Below are 18,866 nucleotides of genomic sequence, written 5' to 3'. Positions count from 1 at the left end.
CTACACCCAAATCAGTTATAATATGTTCATTCCTTGCCATAGTTGTCTAGGTGTTCAGGTGGTTCAACCTGGCACCTTGGTTGCCCAGATGGCGGTGTCACCTTGAATTTCCTCCTTCAACTGCCTCAGTTTGCCTAGGCGCCGTGATAACTATGTTCCTTATTTTATCCTTCCTAGTTTTACCACTCATCCATCTCAACATCCTCATCTCCACTACACTGAGTTTATATACATGATGCTTTTGAACTGCCCAACATTTTGCACCATAAATCATAGTCAGTCATATAATTGTCATATACAACTTTCTTTTAAGTTTTAAAGGAATACGTTGATCACACAACACTCCGGATGCATTTCTCGCTTCATACATCCTATTTTAATTCTTTGTGAAATCATCCTCTATATCATCTTCTTTATTTATGATTGAGCCCAGATACAGAAAATAATCAAGGTTATTAAGGCGGTGAGGCGACTGAGGCGTTTGAGGGTCCTTCGGAGCGCTTTGGCAATAGGGCAAGCACAAGGCGTTGTTTTATTGAATAAAGAGTTCTTGTGTTATATTTTTTTATACAACCGTTCTATTTGACGCATATGGCATATTAAAATTTATATAATACTACTATATGCTAAATAAAGATTAAAGGTTTATACTTCATATCAATGCAAGATATTCATAAAAAAACAAATCAATGAAGTGAATAAATTAAGTTCATCTTCATCATTCATCAATCATCAATCATCAATCATCAATCATCAATCATCATAGCATATAGTATAAATATATAATGATGAAACAAAATTATAAACACGATGTACAGATGGCAGCCATAATAAATATGAACTATTTACAACAAGATGAAAAAGTGTTTACAGCTAAACAAACATGATCATAGGAGCTAATTTAGCATCTCCAAACATGATGTACAGATGGCAGCCATAATAAATAATCAAACTTTGTTCCATAGGAAAGCAAATTATTGGAAAAACTAAAGGGCGTACAATCATATGAATATTCATAGTAGTCAGACACAGACGGAAGGTGGTAAAAATAAATGGGACAACAATACAACACATTTTGCCCATCCAACAGAAAAAAAGAAAAAAAAGAGAGAGAGAGAGAGAGAGAGAGCTGCAGGTTGCACACTTGTACTGTTGCTATGAAGAAGGGAGACTGGGAGAGGAAAAGAAAGCAGAAAAAAAAATGAAAAAACAGAGGAAAGGAAGCCAAAAAAAAAAAGGTAGAATTGTAGAAGGGAGAGGAAATTAGGAAAAGAAAAATACCTACATCAGCTGCAGTAAGAAAAGAATAAATAAATAAAAAAAAAAGAGTGAAATAAAAGAGATTAAGAGAAAGAAGAAGAAAAACAGCAGGTAAAATTAAGAAGAAGAATAAAGAAGATGAAAAAAAAAAATGCATCAAACGTACCTGCCTTTGTCTAAGGAGGCTTCACCCTTGGTCACCGGCCGCCGGGAACGGAGTTGTAGAAGAAGGGGGTTTGTGGGGTTAGTTTCCTGTTCTGGACACTTCTAGCTGGGACTAGTTTGAAAAACCAAATGTCACCTCGTGGAGAAGAGGGTATGAAGGTTCGCCGCCGCCGCCGGAGCAAAGATCCAAAGGAGGAAGGCTCCCATCAGCTGGTTCTTCCCTCTTCAGTTCAGTGAACCCATGCGATTTTAGGACTGATTTGTGAATCCTTTTTTTTTTTTTTTTTAGTTTTAGTATTAATAGTCTTAATCCCATGCATCTCAAGTGTATTCTTCCTCCAAATGACATTTGGAATTTGTGTAAATTAGTTTTAAAAAACAGTAACTTAAAAAAAATTACATAAGGCGACCACCTGGACATAAGTCGTCATAAGGTGCATAAGGCGTCGCCTTATAGCGCCTTACTAGTTAAGGCGGTCGCATTATGTATTGAATGTAAAGCAGACCACTGCCTTAGACTCCTAGAACTGCCTCAGCGCCTAGGCGCCACCTTACCAGCACCTTGGTGACACCTTGATAACTATGACAATAATCACTTTGTAGAACCTCCCTCTCATCAATTTTCACAACCTCATTATCCGTCCTCGTGTAAGTAAAATTACATCATATATTCCGTCTTCATTCTACTTTTTTAAAACCTTCTTATTATAAGGTTGATTTCCATAACTCTAACTTGGCATTAATGTCTGCTTTTGTCTTAATCACCAAAATAATATCATCAGCAAAAAGCATAAACCCCAGAATGTCATCTTGGATGTCTCTGGTTAATTCATCCATGATAAGCGCAAAAAAAAATAGGGGCTTAAAGCTGATCCTTGATGTAATCCAGTTATAATTCAAAATTCAATACTTTGACACCCCCAAGTTCTCGCACTAGTCACCACACCATCATAGACAGTGATTAGATGTCTATGATTTTACTGTCAATTGGCAAATGGATTTTCTTCATTCTTAATACATATTTGAGTTGCTTTAATTAAATCTTATGTTTTCTAGTACTAAATTATGTATAGAATAGATTATATAAAAAAAAAGGATATTGTAGGTTACACCATATAGTGCAACCTAGGGTCCGAAGCTAAACTACCATCTTTTTGTGTGTTTTAATCATGTTTAAATAACCTTTCCTGAAGTTTTAGGGAAGAATTCAACTTTTTGATTATTGAAATACATATTTCTATTTTTTGGCCAAAATGTGCAATAGTTGACAGAAATTTTGCCATTTTATGAAATATTTGGTTTGAAACAGAGTCAGAATTTAATTGAACATAGTTGTGTTGTTGGTAGAGGTGACTCCATCTATTCCATGCATATGTACTGGAATGCATAGTTGTCAAAGCATTGCCCAGGCACCTTCAAGGTTTCTAGGTGATGCCTCGCTTTACTGGATGTAGCTAAGGCAACCGCTTTGGCTACCTGGGCATTACATAGGTGGCTGCGCAGGCGCCTTATGCTATATTTTTTTTGGTAATGTTTTGTTATATAATATAGATTCTTTTCCTAGCCTATTTATTTAGCACCATACAAGATTATAATGCTTGCTATATTGTTGTATTTGGTTATACCTTTATAGTTTAATGCTAATTCTCTGCCATAATCAATTCTGAGCCTTTCTGACATATCAAACATCATTGAACTGAATTACTGAAATATCTTCTGTGTTCAATTTATATTTAACTGCTGGTTTTTACTGCTAGTTTGTTGTGAACAATCGGTCAGGCTTACAATTGATGATAATTAATGACTAATTGTTGGTTTCTTTAATTGACTAGTAATTTAGTTATGTCGTTTATGATGTGTATACTAGATATATGGGATAGGGGGGGGGGACAGTAGGGCGCCTAGGCATCCCTCCACTGCCTTGGTGCCTTGACAATTATGCTGGAATGTGCTCTTCTAGAAGCCACTTTTAGAAATAAAATTGAATTAATTTTTTTCAAAGACATTTTAGGAAACTTTGCAGTCACTTATTGAGCAGTTTAGTAATTCTTGAGTAAGAATATGCTTAAACATTTGTCTCAGTGATGAACTGTTAATCATGTTTGATTTCAGTGGCCTTGGATAATGGTTTTATGGTTCCCTTACGTACAGATAATGCAAATTATTTCCTTCTGTGGAAATTTCTCTCATTTATGGGTAAAGGTGCTTAGATTGGAGTTAGTCTGAATATGCTATCCTTTCTCCTTGCAGATTACTTTCTGAAAAAATGTGGCGTGCTTATGATGGCCCTGTTTGTTTTCTTCACAACAACCATGTCGGTTTCCTTTACTCTTAGGGAGACACAGACACGCATGCTTAAATTCACAGGTAATATTTTTCTTTCTCGAAGAAAATTTACACAACACAAGTAAGGTGGGTAATATAACACAAAATGGCAACCCAAGCATGGCCCAAAAATTAATGGGTCATTTGGGTCTGCCCAATCACGACTTTGAAAATTCATCCAAACCTGAGCAGGACATGTTTAAGGTATGAATCAGGTTCAGATCAACACAAAGTGACATGAGATCAGATAAAATGAAAAGGCAAAGTCAAAATATCCTAATAGAATGGTTACATGGGTTATTTTTATGTTAGCAGCTTAAATGCAAAAAAGAACCATTTCCATGTGTGACCATTTTGAACTGAAATCAACTTAAACCCAAAACCACCAAACCTGTACACAGTTTTAATTGTCCATAAGGGTTCACAATATGTCAGGCCAGGATATAGTCAGGCCCTCCTACCAAAGGTTATGACCATACGCCCAGCCCCGGCTCAGTCCAGCCTAGCCCAGCTTGACCTTGAGGCCTCAGGCTCAAGCCTGGGCTGCCCATAATATTACAGGCTGGGCTTCTATCGTTCTCACATGAAATAAAAGGTATATTCATTTCTGTAAAGTTTTTGTATCACTATGAAGTTTGGCTCAACTGTTTGATGTGCTAGAATATTCTATATGATGTTTAGGGATATATACATTTGTGTGTGTGTGTGTGTGTGTGTGTGTGTGTGTGTGTGTGAACCCACAACCACTAAGTCACAATGAATGAAAGCTCTAAAGGTGTATTTAGAAATGGACACCTTCTTTTCATTGCCCCTCTTCTTATTCCCAAAAGTTCTTTAAGTTTAAGGATTTTAAAAAAAAATAATTTAAAGTGACATCATTATGCACATTCTTCAAGCATACATGTGAAATGACAATGTAGACCCTCATTTGAAAAAATTGCATGTTATACAAAATGGGAAAAAAAAGGTAAGGTTACAAGTTATTTGACAACTTGAGGGGTCTATATATATATATACATACACTTTGTGCACACACTTCCTTCTCTCAAAGATTGTCGAGTTGGAAAAATCTCACTTTTTTCCTCAATGTTTACTGCTAATCTTCCAAACTTACCTTTGGCTTTGATAGATCTGCTATAAGTGTGTCTGTCTCTTGTTACTCTCTCCCTCTTTTAATGCATTAAACATGCTAACGGATTATGGGCAAGCAACATTGTAATGGACAAACAAATTGGGACATAGAAAAATTCTAAAACTGAGTCTGGAATGGAAGAAGTAGATATGTATACATCTAATATATATGCATAAATACCTATAGTGTATAAAATTACATATTGAATCTCAGGCCTGGCAGGACCTGGGCCTGGGCCGAGGCCAGGCATTATATGTGAACACCAAACCTGGCCCTAATTCCAGTGGGACTTCACTGGGCTTGGTCCATGCCAGGTTTGCATTGAAAATCTTAGGCCCAGGTCCTGGCCAATCCGGAGTCTGGCCACAATCCGGAGTCTGGCCACCTGTTGCCAACCTTAAATGTGCACTTTATATATACAGCAGGTGCCTTGTCCTTACAAGAAAAGTGAGAGCAGGACAATTATTCTACATCCTCTTAAGTAGATTTGTTTTAGTGGCTACAAGTTGGTAATCCACATGTTGGTACTTCCTTTTGGCAAATTTTTGCAGTGCAGCTTCAACACCATGCTCGGCATCAGCTTCCAACTTTTCAGTTGATCTTTGTGCATGTCATTGAGTCACTAGTCTTTGTACCGGTAAGTATATCTCTTATCTGTTGATCCTCCTCTTTTGCACAGTACAGGGCATAGAATATGCTCTAAAAAATATTTTTCTAATGATATATTATTTTTGTATTCTTTTTGATAATTTTCCTACATTTGTCAATGTTCCATATAAGCTTGTTAAATTTTGGCTTATATTATGCATTATATCTGCAGATAATGATCGGCATACTGTTTTTCCTGTTCGAGTTTTATGATGATCAGCTGCTTGCCTTCATGGTCTTAATTATTGTATGGCTCTGTGAACTGTTCACTTTGATCAGGTTCTTTCTCTCGCTTTCTTCTCTCCCCCCCCCCTCCCCTTTCCCTGTGTTTTTTTTTGTGTTTATGAAATCCTCAGATTAATGCTGATCTTGTATGGAAGTTGTTTTCACTGAAATGCAGTGTCCGGACACCAATATCAATGAAGTTCTTCCCTCGCTTCTTGCTCTATTTTCTGGTGTTCCACATCTATTTCTTTTCGTATGCTTATGGTACTCCCTTTTATCATAAATTCGTGTTCTAATTGAAGTCATTATCTATGTTTTATGGAAAATCATGTACAGTCTCTCTGCCATCATTTTCCTTTTCCAGGTTTTTCCTATTTAGCTTTCTCTGCAACAGCAGCATTCATGCAACACCTCATCCTATACTTCTGGAACCGCTTTGAGGTAACAATGTTGTAATAATGATGACCATAAGTCTTTTCACAAAGCAAATTTTAAGAGCATCAAGGATATTTCTTCCAAATTTTCACACTTGACAATTTCACTGGAAAATATTATGTGATTCGAACTGTTTACACTTTATTTATATCAAATAAGAAAACTGCACTGGAAAATATTATGTGATTCCAACTGTTTACACATTATTTCTATCAAATATGAAAAATTAACCTGCATATGCTTACCATGATTGGACTATTTTCAGTACTCTGCATTTTAGTGTGTACATTTGGTCTCTGTTTAATAATATAAGGGTCATTGAATCTTTGCTCCTAATTGTTGGACCTTCAACTTGCCTCTGGCCCTATCTTCAGATTTGGGGGATAGATCACAGATCAAAAACCCAGAATTGGGATCCAGATCGATCCAGGAAAATTCCATCCAGATCAGCGAAGAATCAGTCCCGATAACCCTAGTTTTTGTACAGCCACGGCCGATACGGATTTGTCAGAATTGGGATTGGCCTTCACATATTCTTATTTGATCCCCATATTTAACACACTGGGATAAATAGACAAAGACAATCCACTGATCCTCCATTTTGTTTGAGTTGTAATAGGTCTTGTTATAATGGTTGGTGGGTTGCAAGGTTGGGGGTGCCTAGATGACAAGGCGCCTGCCTAGGCGCAGTATATGTAATATGGCAATGATAAGCTGACATAATTAAGCTTATATGCAACATAGAAGCCATATCAATGCCTTTCTCTCTCTTACTTCCTTCTATTTTCATTTTCTCATCTTTTCATCCCCCCCCCTTTTATTTTTTATTTTTTTTAAACGGATCCACGTAGCTGGCCCCATTAAGTTCATAAGTTGGGATAATGCTGAATTTGTTGTTTGTTGTTGTTGTTATTGTTGTTATGACCTAATATAAGAAAACATATAATAAGCAAAGTATTGGAATGTAGCATATAATATAAGCATATTAGAAGGAAAAAAAAAAAAGGAAAATTTACCGCGCCACCCCCAAGAGAATGCCACAATTATAAGACCACCCCCTCTGTTTCACCAAATTATACTCAGACCCCCTACTGTCAGTCACTGTTAAGTGTCGAGTTAAAATGACTGTTGTACCCTTACCATTAAAAAACTCATGTTTTAACCATTACACCTTTCTTTTTCTTTTTCTTTTTTTTTTTATTATTATTTTTAATCCAAACCAAACTTAGGTATTCTGCAGATAAAAAAACAAATTTTTTAATCCAAACCCCTCTTTCTCTGTCTCAACAGTCTCGTCTTCTGAAAGTCGGAGATAGTGTGCATCTAAAACTGCACTGCTCCATTGCTTCTCGCCAGATCTCCACTTCACTGTTTTCCTGGCAATCGGTTGTCTCTCTGTCATGTACGTCGGTCCAACTCTGATCCAACAACGGCATCAATCTGAATCCAACAAAACCCCTTTATATCTTGGTCTGAATCGACCAAAATCAGCATCAGTCTCTATGATTGCAATTCCAATCATTTGATTTCCCTCACCCCTGGCTCCGTTTGTTTCGTAGATAACTAGAGATGAATAGAAATTGCTTGACCAGAAGAAAGAGAATAAAGATGCCAAGGAAATCATTAAACAAACTTTATTGTCATGAATTGGAGAGAAAAAAGATTCAAAGCTGCTATGGATTTCAACATGCAGAAATAAAGGAATCAAGTTAGGAGAAATTACCTTAAGAAGAGTGAGTGACTTTCGGAAACAAACCTCAAACGGATCGTCCTCTGCAGTCCCTTTCAAATCCTTCTAATTCCTTCCAATCCTCTCTCCAAGAAAACCCCTATGGATCAGCATAGGGTTGCTTCTTCTCTACGAGAATTTCTCTGTCGAAATCCTCACTCTCACTCTCTTTTTTCCAGTAAGGAAATCCCTTCGGCATATTCTTCTCCTAAAACCTCACCGATCTCAGATTTAGAGATTCCGAAATCCTTTCTCGGTCTTCCCACCTTTCCTTTCAATTTTCTCTCTGAAATTGCTCTTTGTCCCTCCCAATTGTGTCGAAACTCATTCAGATAACGCTAAAACACTGCCCTAAAACAGAGAGAGGAGGATACACCCGACAAATGATCACTATATTACGATTGGCAAAGGGATTGTTCAACCAATTATCAATAATGAAGAAATGAAACGCAACAGTCGTTACTATCAATCCGAGATGGAAGAGAAACAGAGAAGGATAAAAAAAATCCGGTCACCAATGTCAGCGATGCCGCTGCCGTTGTGATATCCGGCAATCGTTCAGGAGAAAGGTACAACAACTATCCATTTGGGGTGGGACTTATTACATGGGCATTTTAGGTACTTCACATTTAGTAAGGGCATTTTAGTATTTAAAATAAAATATAGTTGTTGACATCAGCAAATAAGGTATAGTCCTTAACAGTGACTGACTGTAGGGGGTCTGAGTATAATTTGGTGAAACAGAGGGGGTGGTCTTATAATTGTGGCATTCTCCAAGGGGTGGCGTGGTAAATTTCCCAAAAAAAAAAGTTGTGTTGAAAAACTGATATAACATAAGGCATGTTGTGACAATGCCACAATGTGATGGTCAGGCATCCAAGGTAGTCACCTTCTCGCATCAAGCAAGACATGATGTCACCTTGGATCCAAGAAGGCGCCTGAATGCCTAGGTGGTGCCTAGCCGATGACTACTATGGTGGTTGTGTCTAGTATTATGTTTATTACTCAATTCTGAGTTTATTGGCTCTGATTCATCGCAGGTACCAGCTCTACAAATATTTTTGCAGAATCGCCGATCTCAGCTTCAGCAGCCTCCAGATTTCCATATCACCTCTTCTACGATCCTAGCCTCAACATTGCATATCACAAGATTAAACACAAGGAACACAGGTGCAGTTCATGGGGATCCTAGTTCATTACCTGCACATAGACCTGGGCTGGATGAAGCTAGGCTGCCAAATGATGCAACTGAACCAACTGATATTAACGACCTAGATAGTGTTGGCAGTCCCTTACAATTTCCTGAACAACCAGATCCTCAACAAGCAGAAGCAAACACCAACCCCGGCTCACTTAATTCGTTCAGTTCAATGCTGCTGTGGATCTTAGGTGGGGCATCTTCTGAAGGCCTAAATTCCTTTTTTTCCATGTTCAGAGATGTGAGAGACCAGGGCCAGGTTTTTGCAGAATCTCCACGGCAGGAAAACCGAACAGGCCAGAGTAGATGGAGGAGATCATAGGAGTTTAGGTTGTTCCAGGGGTGGTGATTGTCTAGCCTGGTTCCTTGTGCCTGGTAACATTTGGGCTCAGTTGGTACATTAAGGGGCGTTTGGTTCGAATTATCCATCGGATCAGATCCCATGGAATATGGATTCTGGATCTAACTCAAATGAATGAGTTTCTTTGGAATCATTTCAACTCGTTAAAAAAACTGTTTGGTTACCTGATTCTACTGGCCAGATTCTAAGTGGAAAACTGTTTGGTTACCCTGATTCTGTCACTTGATTCTAAGTGAAAACTGTTTGGTTACCCTGATTCTGGGCATTGATTCTGAGTGTAAAACTGTTTGGTTACCTTTGAGTCTTTGAACCCATGTTCTGTTGAAAAAAAAAAATTCCCACAAACAAAACCTAAAAATACAATTTGGTCCACACATGTACTTTATTTTTAATTTTTTTTTCCTTTTCTTTTTTATGGTAATATGTTAAAAAAAAAAAAAGTGTAACCCTAAACCTTTAAGTCTAATACTGTAGTGCAGTAATTTATTTTTTTTATTTTTTTATTTTTATTTGTATTTTTTTTTTTGTAAATTGAAGAGGCCAAACCTGGGAGAACATTCCAAGACATGATTCTATTGTAGTTCATGTAATCGAAATAGGTATCGTGTACCATATAATTCAGATCTGAAAATTGCCCAAACCAGCGGATGATTTGGTTTATGGAGATATATATGCTTCAAAGTATTTATAAACAACAGTCTCCAAGCAAGAAGCCAGTAATATAGGTCCTTAGGACCAAATGAGAGAAGAAGCACGTAAATACTCGAATATAGTACTGAGTCCATCCAGGTACTAGTAAATGCTAATTAAGTCTTTCTATGAACAAAAAAAAAAAAATTAGATAATGAACTCAATATCATTACAATGGCTTCAGACTTTTCTTTCTAAAAAGTTCCAAAAAAGTTCATCATACATTTTTGTTTAAATCAAGCTTCTTGACTACGTCAAGAACATCTCTCAACATCCTCATATGACCCTCAGATTCTTTTATTGCACCGTTCAAGTATCCTTTGATATAGTCTGATGAAGGGGAAGGAGATGATGAAGTTGATGTTTCTGAGCATATGGACCTTGGTGGAGTCTGGTAAGTATCACAACTTGGGTTTGAACTTGATATCCATTCAAACATTCCACAACCTTTGTTTTCAACCTATAAAGCAAATATAATCATTTTATAAGAATACAAGAAAATAAACATTCAAATCTTAAACATCTGAAAAAAGTTTACAAAATTAAATTAAACAAAAAATTTAAAAAATTCATACCCCAGTTGATTGTGGACAGCACCAAAAATATCGACCATAATTCGCACTTGTTTTCGCAGTTCTGACCTTACATTGACCGTTCCCACAGTCACACATCTTAAGATGGTCAACCCACATGAAGAAGTGACAATTCATTGAACATTTAAAAAATTTCATTCCAACATGTGACCCTGACTTAGAAGTGAAAACTGAGCAACCTTTCCCACAGTTCTCACACTTTGCAATATCACAAGCGGATATATTCGATGTCATCTGTAAGTTAACACAAACATTTTCAATACTCTATATGCATAGAAAATACTATTAAGTACACCCTCCATCTGAGTGATGGACAAAAAATAGGAGACTTCAATGGCACATAAACCAAATAAATTGGCAGCTCCTGCAATCCCTATATATACCATACGAAATAAACAATTATATAAATGGACAAATAAGAATGATGTTGTCCATATTTAAACCTTGAAATCATTCAGATAGAAACACATGAAGTACCAGTGTCTTAACCTGTCTTAATACTACATTTAATCCATTGTCACAGACTTAACATAAACCAAAAAGTTACTTAAACCAAACAGATACATTTTCTTGCTCAATAAAACCATTGTCGGGTATCCATCCAAACACTTACTTTTATCACCTCAATTCTTCTCAATCTCTGGCAAGTACATCTCAAGCAGATTTCGCCTATCTTCTACTTTTGTTCCCAAGAAGATAATGGCAGAATTCCGCTTGGCCATGAAATATTCCTTGGCCTTAAACTTTTGTTGAAAATTGAGGTCTGGAATGGCATCAACAGCATCTATAATGGCTCTCCCAAATTCAGTCTGAGATTCACTCATTACCATCTTCTCAATTGAGTTAGCAATCTGTTTCAATGGACTTACCACCTTTTCAGCTACACCCTTCTTCCTCTTTTCTCTGCCACTATTGACGGACCCAGTAGGTCTTCCTCGCGAACGACTGGTACTACCAATGGGAGTGGAAGGAACACTTTCTTCTTCTTCAATATGTTCATAGTGAACACCATCATTGTTCCCTATTCCCTCAACATGAGTACCTGTCACATCCATCATAACTTCAGTGGCAGCTTCAGAGGGGACTGTTGAATCATTCCCAATTGCCATCTCTTTCCTTAGCAAAGCTCCAACTTCAAGGTGAATTGGGAGCACACTATGTTCCTTCCAATACTTTTGTTCTTTTTTCTAGCAATATAAAGGACAATGTCAATGTGCTTATGTTGTAAGTAAGAAACAAAAAACGCACAATTATATAGAAAGAACAATTTAAAGAATCCCATTATACCCTATATTCATTCCAGAAGTGTTGAGGAGCATCAAATCTCAATTCAGATGCATTCCAACCCAATCCACTTTGCTTTTGTAGGTCACTCAATGCTCTAAGCCTTTGCTTCCAAATCCGAAAGTGGTTTCTCACTTGTTCACAGTCGTAACTAGTAAAAAATTTCTCCTTCAGTTGGTTGGCAATTGCAATGAACTGCTCCTTTTTCAGTCCATTATCTCCACCCTTACCACTCTTGTACTGCTTCAATACACACTCCAACATGTAATGAGAAACGGCGCTAGGCCATGAAGCAATGTCCCGTGACCTACTATTAGAATCTCCTGTTGGTTCCATCACATCAAAACTAACAAAATACACCATATACAATGTGAGTATATTTCATTAATATCAAGCAATCATTAACACTTACTACTTGGGAAATTCATAAACCTAATAGTTGCTTAATAAAGATAATAGTCCACATACATGCATCCCACAGCACAAATTTGACACCAAGCAAGAAGCCCAATTACTAATTGAGAGATCCATAAACCTTGTACTGCAATTTATATAATAGTCCACATACATGCATCCCACAACAAAAAAAATTTAAATCAAGCAATAATAACAATTACTAAATATTGGAATCCATATACCTAATATTGCAATTTAGATAATAGTCCACATACTACAATAAAATCTGCTTCCAAGTATGTTTATACAGTCATCCCAAACCATGCAAAAAAAAAAAATTTAAATTTGTCCACATCAAAATTTACATTCCAAATTGCAATATTATCAATAACAAATATTCTAGTTCTTCAATACTCAATCTGAGTTGGACAAATCGGCTGCAACCCAATCAGCCCACATATGGTCAGCAATTTGTTCTCGAAATAGATCCCAATCACCAATCTCCAGCGCATGATCCTCGTCATCAGAACTATCATCTTCAACATCATCGTTTACTTGGTGAGAAGTGGATTGGGTACTAGTACTAGCTTCTTCAACCTCTTCATCCTCTTCATCAAGCCATCGTTCTTCTTCTTCAACATTATTCTGTGTAAGAATGTGGTTATGCAACAACACACATGCCAACACAATTCTCGCTTGTGTTTTGAAAGGATATTCTGGCTGGTTTTTCAGGATCTTGAATCTTGACTTCAGGAGGCCAAATGAACGTTCAATCACATTTCTTAATTGTGAATGTCTCAGGTTAAACAATTCCTTTTTATCAGTAGGTGACTGATCAATATTTCTCCACTCCTTCAGATGATATCGAACGTTTCGATATGGACGTAAGAACCCCTGTTGGTTAGCATACCCAGCATCAACGAGATAATATTTACCTCGTGGCAGCACCAATTTTTCGTCGCCGTCTCTATGTAATGCATTGTCTAAGATTCGAGCATCTGATGCTGATCCTTCCCAACCAGAAAGAATGTAAGTATATTTCATGTCAAAGTCACAGGCAGCAAGGATATTTTGGAAAATATCACCCTTCCTATCACGGAACCTTGGATGGTCGCTTAAATGCACCCACGCAGGGATATGGGACCCATCTATGGCTCCGATGCAGTCCTTGAAATAAGGGTAAAATCTTCCTTCATTATTTGTTATCCGATGATGCACTTCGACACTTGGAGGTTTCAATAGTATCGGGTACAATTTAATGATTGCTCCCAATACAATGTTAAAGTACCTACTGACAGTCTCACCAGAATGTCCAAACTTGTGTGCAATGACGCGATTTTTAACATTATGTCCTACTGTATGTAGAAACATAACTAGTTGTTCATTCACTTGCACAGATCTGCTATCCCTCAGTAGACCCTTCTCCCTAATCAAATGACTTAAACTAAAAAAAGCCCTCTTGCTTAACCTTATTTGTTCTCGACATGTTTTATCAGTGTGACCGATAATTCTCTCTGTTTCAGTAATACCACGCAGGGGTTCACAATGGTATGGCTCTTTCTTCAGATATTTTTTTATATACTGATCGACTGCTATAACAACAGCAGTCGCTGCAAAGATTATGATTTTCCTTCGCCTCCTGTAGCCTTCATCAAACTCCATTGTAAAAGTAAATCTACATTCAAATTGAAAAAATAATAAATTTGTGCTATACAAATTTGGAAATGGTACTCATATTGTCTTCTACTCACCTATCTTGGAATCACTATACAAATTTGGAAATCAAGTTTTCAATTGCAATTCATGTTTGATGTAGAACAAAAAATTAAAAGAAGAACACATGACAGAAGATAGGGGACTCTTCCTAAATCGTAACAGACATCAAGAGATCATGTAATGGGGTAAAAAGAAGCAATGGCAAAGAAAAAACAAATTGTTACTGAGTACCCACGGGAAGGTTGTGAGATTCAACCTTTTTTTCTGCTTCCATAACAAACCATGTCAGATATTCATCTGTCTACATGACCCAAAAAAACAGAACATGAAACCAAGTTATTATCAACCCATTCAAATAGCTACGGTTACCACCTTTTATATCTACACTAGGTCTTGAATAACTCTACCCTAATAAATATTTTATAAATAGATGATGTCATACACTTATTTCAATTATCAAGTTATCCTTTTTATATTTACAATTTATTTTTCATCAACTTTGATTACAATAATATTTTTTTCTTTTTAAATAATTTTTAGGAGAGAGGTGGTGTTTCTGTCTCAACCTTCTCTAATTATCTTTCTTTCCCCATTTTCAAATGGTTGTAATCTACAATTGCCTAATAATTGCTTAATATTATGGTTATAGTTGATTTGAATTTGTAGAATATATTTATATGATATTTTCAGAAAAAAAAAAAGATAGAATATAGGGTTGGATATTGGGAAGCAGAATAGAGTTAATTACATGAATCCAATGCCTTATTTTAAAAAAATTATAAATTTGATAGTTTAGTTTAGTTTGTGATTCATGAATTGAAAATGCATTTAGTTGTATATGGTAAATTGAACCAAAAAAAAAAACTAGATAAATGAAATGGTGAAACACAAACCAAAGAAAATTGTATTGTCAAGATAAAATGTAAGGAAATGAAATAATTTCTAGCAATTTCTTACAGAAATTACAATTTTATAAATAAAAAATGAAATTTATTTGTACAATGGTATTATATATCAGAAGGCCCAGAACTTCTTTTGGACCAAAGATATTAAAAAAAAAAAAAAAAAAAGTGCTTGTCAACAAGAACTTTGAGTGAGAAAACATTTGCAAATTGATCTCCATGGCTGTATACCTGATATGCATTTAGGATTGAGTTCAGCCTTCCAACCTAAGTGGAAGTGGAAATCATATAGCTAAATCCAATCACCTAAAAAGAAACTTATTCTATATTTCTTGTGGCTGAAAGAGGATTAGATAATGCTTTATCATTACTTATTTTTTGAGCTGACAAGAAGTTTTGTTTTATCTCTTCTCAAGCATGGAAGTTGAAACAACCATTATAAAGTGTAAGCTACCCAACCATTCACAGTTGCCTTACTAGTAGCCAATCGTTTCAATTATGTTCCCTACTAACCCAGTAAAAGAAAAAAAAAGAAGCCCAAAGACCCAATAATCACAGTTGAGTGAATTCCAAGATTATGGAGTTCATTGAAGGATACAGATGTATTCATCATTTAATCTTTTTCCAATCTCAATGGCTTTTCCAAATATTAGGGGATTAACACTATGAGTCATTATTTCATGTTTGGTTTTATTGGCGTAGACAGGTTGGAGAATAAAATTTTCAGACTCAGTAGGAGACCTTTTCTAGGCTTCTGCATGGTTCTCAGTTCTATACACTAGGGATAAAAGCCAAACCTGGGAGAAAATGTCCGGCTAATGCTTCAACAGTTCTTGACACTAACAGATAGCTTCAACAGTTCCTGACGTGAACAGATCCTCAAGAAAATGAATGAGAGAGAGAGGGTGTGAGAGACTAATAGCACTTTAGTCTTTTCTTTTTAGAGTCAGAGTCTGTCTTACTCAAACTCTTTAAGTGTATGTGAGGTACTACAGCCTCAAAACAAATTTTGATGAATGAATTGATGAATTTGTTGCTTTCCTGGTCTTTGGATTTCAGGCTTAGAGCCTTGGACATTCGGGGATTTAGATGTTTACTCTGTGGATTCTGAGTGGTGCTTCAGTGGTTTCAGAAGTGAGACTTTGGTGGATTCCAAGCCTGCAATCAGGTGGATTCCTGAATGATTATCTTTCCCTAATCTCTATTCAATCCTCCATCTCATACCAAGTTAGGTTTTATGAACTGTCTTCCCCGTGATTGCTATTCTGTTAGAATATTCTAGTTTAATTTTCAGGTTAGTTATAGTTCCAGTTTTGGGGTTAATCTTAATTTAACTCTGCTGATTTTTGGTATTTATTTGACTTACTAATTACAAGTTTCGGATTTTGTTTATCTCTCAGTTTTCCAATCAATTTTAGGAAACCTTCTCCAACTATTATTCTTCCAATTCTGGTTTCTTGGCTCTGATTTTAAATTTCTGTTTCCTGGTTTCAGTTCTTTGTTTGGTTATCTCTGTAATACCTTGACTGTGCTCTGTCTTAGAGCCCCAAACTATCCATCGATTTTGCAATTCTTTAACTGTCCTATTTCCTATAGGATTCTTTCGTAACATGAATCTAGCTATCAGTTTTCAATCAAACTTTACTGGAATGTTCCCCTTGATAAATATTTCACTCAACCTTTTGACCTAATCAGATTTATATTCATTAAGTTATTGATTTTATCTTAAATCTAGTTGTTCCTTATCCCTGCGATAGATGCAATGAAATCAATTCTGTTTTCAGTCATTCAACTTACAGTAAGAAACATATCACATAATCATATATTGTTTCACCATAGAAGAAGAAGAAGGAAAACTGAAACCGAATTTACATTACAGTAAGAACATGGTTCCAAAGAAGAAAAAAATCACATAAATGTCGAAATCTAACCTTAAATCAAACTTCGATTCTAGTTCTTCAAACCTTGGAGTCGATCGTCTGATTTGGAAATAGGGTAAACCCTAGATATGAAGTTACAACCTGAAAAATAGAAACCGAACTTCAATAATCCTAATAAAACACAAATGAAGCCCAAGAATACAAAGAAAAATACAAATAAGAGGGGAATCTCACCTTCAATCAACTCGGTTTTAGGTGTTCTTCTCAGATGCGAGCTGGCATGGCCAGAGGGTAAATGTTAGAAACCCTAGACACAAATAATGAAGAAGAAAAAGAGAAGGAAGAAAGAAGAAAAATACGAAGAAGAAGAAGAAGAAGAAGAAGAAAACTAATACGAAGACGAAGAGGAAGAGGAAGAGGAAGAGGAAGAAGATCTCGAAGCAGAAGAAGATGAGCGGAAGAAGACGAAGACGAGAAAGCAGAGGAAGCAGAGGAAGCAGAGGAAGAAGAAGAAGAGGAAGCAGAAGAAGAAGAAGAAGAAGAGGAATAAGAAGAAGGAGAAGAAGGAGAAGAAGAATCGCAGAATCTTACCTGTTGCGTCACCGTCGCTGAACCTCGGTCGGACTTCACCGGGAGAATCGCAGGATGATGTGGAAATGGATTCAACTTGAATCCATCGCTTTTATACGAACCTCCGGAATCGTGACTCGATTCCGGATTAACCTCAATAGGTTAATCCGGATGAATCATGGTTTTTAGTTGGTTACCCTGATTCTACTGGCCACCATGACTCCGAACCGATTTTTCACAAAAATGAACCAAACGGTTTAATTTAAATTGGAAACTGATTCCCTGGGATCTGGTCCGATGGATAAATCGAACCAAACGCCCCCTTAGTGTCTCTGTCTGGACTCTCATCCTGCTCTGCATCTCTTCCTGCAGGTAAATGCTTCCCAATTTTGTTTGACTCCATGTTAGACCACCTTGGATGTTGTCTAACAGCAACCTTCAGAGAATTCCATCCTGGGCTTGATTCTTTATTACAAATGGGCTCGCCTGCTTTATCAGGACAAATATTTCCATGTCCGCTTTCAGCAAGGACATCAGTTTCTACTACCAAATCCCACTTAGAATTGCGTTTCTTGACACTTTCAGTCATTGTTTTCCTCTAGAAAGGTGCAATTTCCAGATTGCTTTCCTATTTCTTATATTTTGGGTTAACTGTCCTAGCCTTGTCTCCACTATAATCATAATCTGAGATAAGAAGAAAAAGAAAATATAGATGAACAAGAATCCCATAAGAATTATGTTTTCAAATTCTAATTTCATCCTGTTTCCTTCTTTTTACTGAGATCCGAGTGTATACCTGCATATATTTTTTTTTTTGGGTGTGTCTGTGTGTGTGTGCATGTAATGCCAATGTTTTTAAAACTGTACCTGTCTTTGAACGGTTCAGGCAAAAAGATCGATGGTTCAGATGATTCTCTCGAGAAACATATTTTTCATTACATTATATATTACTTTTTGTGAGATATGATAAGCCAAAAACATGCGCTGCACAGTGGTTAGTCTTGGTGCTTTAATAGAGAGGTCCTTGGTTCGATTCTACCAGGGTGCAGCCCGACATATATTTTTATAAAACAGGCTGCTCCTGAAGGCTAGGATGGTTCAACGGTCCAACCATCTAATCTGAACAATGTAAATGGACGAATCGTTCAGACCGAATTGTCAATTGACCAGTCAATGGTTTTTCAGAGAACAAAGAGAGTGTTGGAACGGACCACCTGGCTAATCGGCTTGCAGTCCAGACTTTCCAACCACCCGGTCTATGGTCTGAAGACACTGGTGTGTGCACAAGCAAGTGGCAACATCTTTCTGTGTTTATCCAGGTGAAACTCATATTTCTGTTTACTAGTGCCTACTACAT

General features: G+C 36.7%; 2 protein-coding genes across 2 annotated transcripts in view; one reads left to right on the top strand and one right to left on the bottom strand.

Annotated features, from left to right (window-relative positions):
* The window catches only part of LOC122093954 (membralin-like protein At1g60995), a 26,255-nt gene extending 16,629 nt beyond the window's left edge, over nt 1-9,626 (top strand). Inside the window, exons 5-11 of the mRNA XM_042664518.1 lie at nt 3,538-3,627; nt 3,676-3,792; nt 5,434-5,519; nt 5,703-5,809; nt 5,931-6,019; nt 6,120-6,196; nt 8,960-9,626. Coding sequence (XP_042520452.1) covers nt 3,538-3,627; nt 3,676-3,792; nt 5,434-5,519; nt 5,703-5,809; nt 5,931-6,019; nt 6,120-6,196; nt 8,960-9,439 — 1,046 coding nt within the window. The 3' untranslated portion in view covers nt 9,440-9,626. The remainder of the gene's footprint in view (nt 1-3,537; nt 3,628-3,675; nt 3,793-5,433; nt 5,520-5,702; nt 5,810-5,930; nt 6,020-6,119; nt 6,197-8,959) is intronic.
* A 1,365-nt stretch (nt 9,627-10,991) lies between these two features.
* Nucleotides 10,992-17,037, bottom strand: LOC122093952. The gene is made up of 4 exons (XM_042664517.1): nt 16,991-17,037; nt 12,049-12,391; nt 11,506-11,948; nt 10,992-10,995 (listed from the first exon to the last, which is right to left on the bottom strand). Exons 2-4 carry the CDS (start codon nt 12,379-12,381, stop codon nt 10,992-10,994), a joined length of 780 nt encoding a protein of 259 aa, XP_042520451.1. The 5' UTR covers nt 12,382-12,391; nt 16,991-17,037.
* Between the last annotated feature and the right edge of the window lie 1,829 nt (nt 17,038-18,866).

Source organism: Macadamia integrifolia, chromosome 11, assembly GCF_013358625.1.
Source record: "Macadamia integrifolia cultivar HAES 741 chromosome 11, SCU_Mint_v3, whole genome shotgun sequence".
Taxonomy (NCBI): Eukaryota; Viridiplantae; Streptophyta; class Magnoliopsida; order Proteales; family Proteaceae; genus Macadamia; species Macadamia integrifolia.
The sequence above is the reverse complement of the archived record's forward strand: the minus strand, read 5'-3'. Positions and strand labels throughout refer to the sequence as shown.

Coding starts and splice junctions, on each gene's coding strand:
- LOC122093952 (XM_042664517.1), bottom strand. CDS start 12,381: ATGGAACCAACAGGAGATTCTAATAGTAGGTCACGGGACATTGCTTCA. Junction 11,949..12,048: donor ACTTCTGGAATGAATATAGG/GTATAATGGGAT, acceptor TTATATTGCTAG/AAAAAAGAACAAAAGTATTG.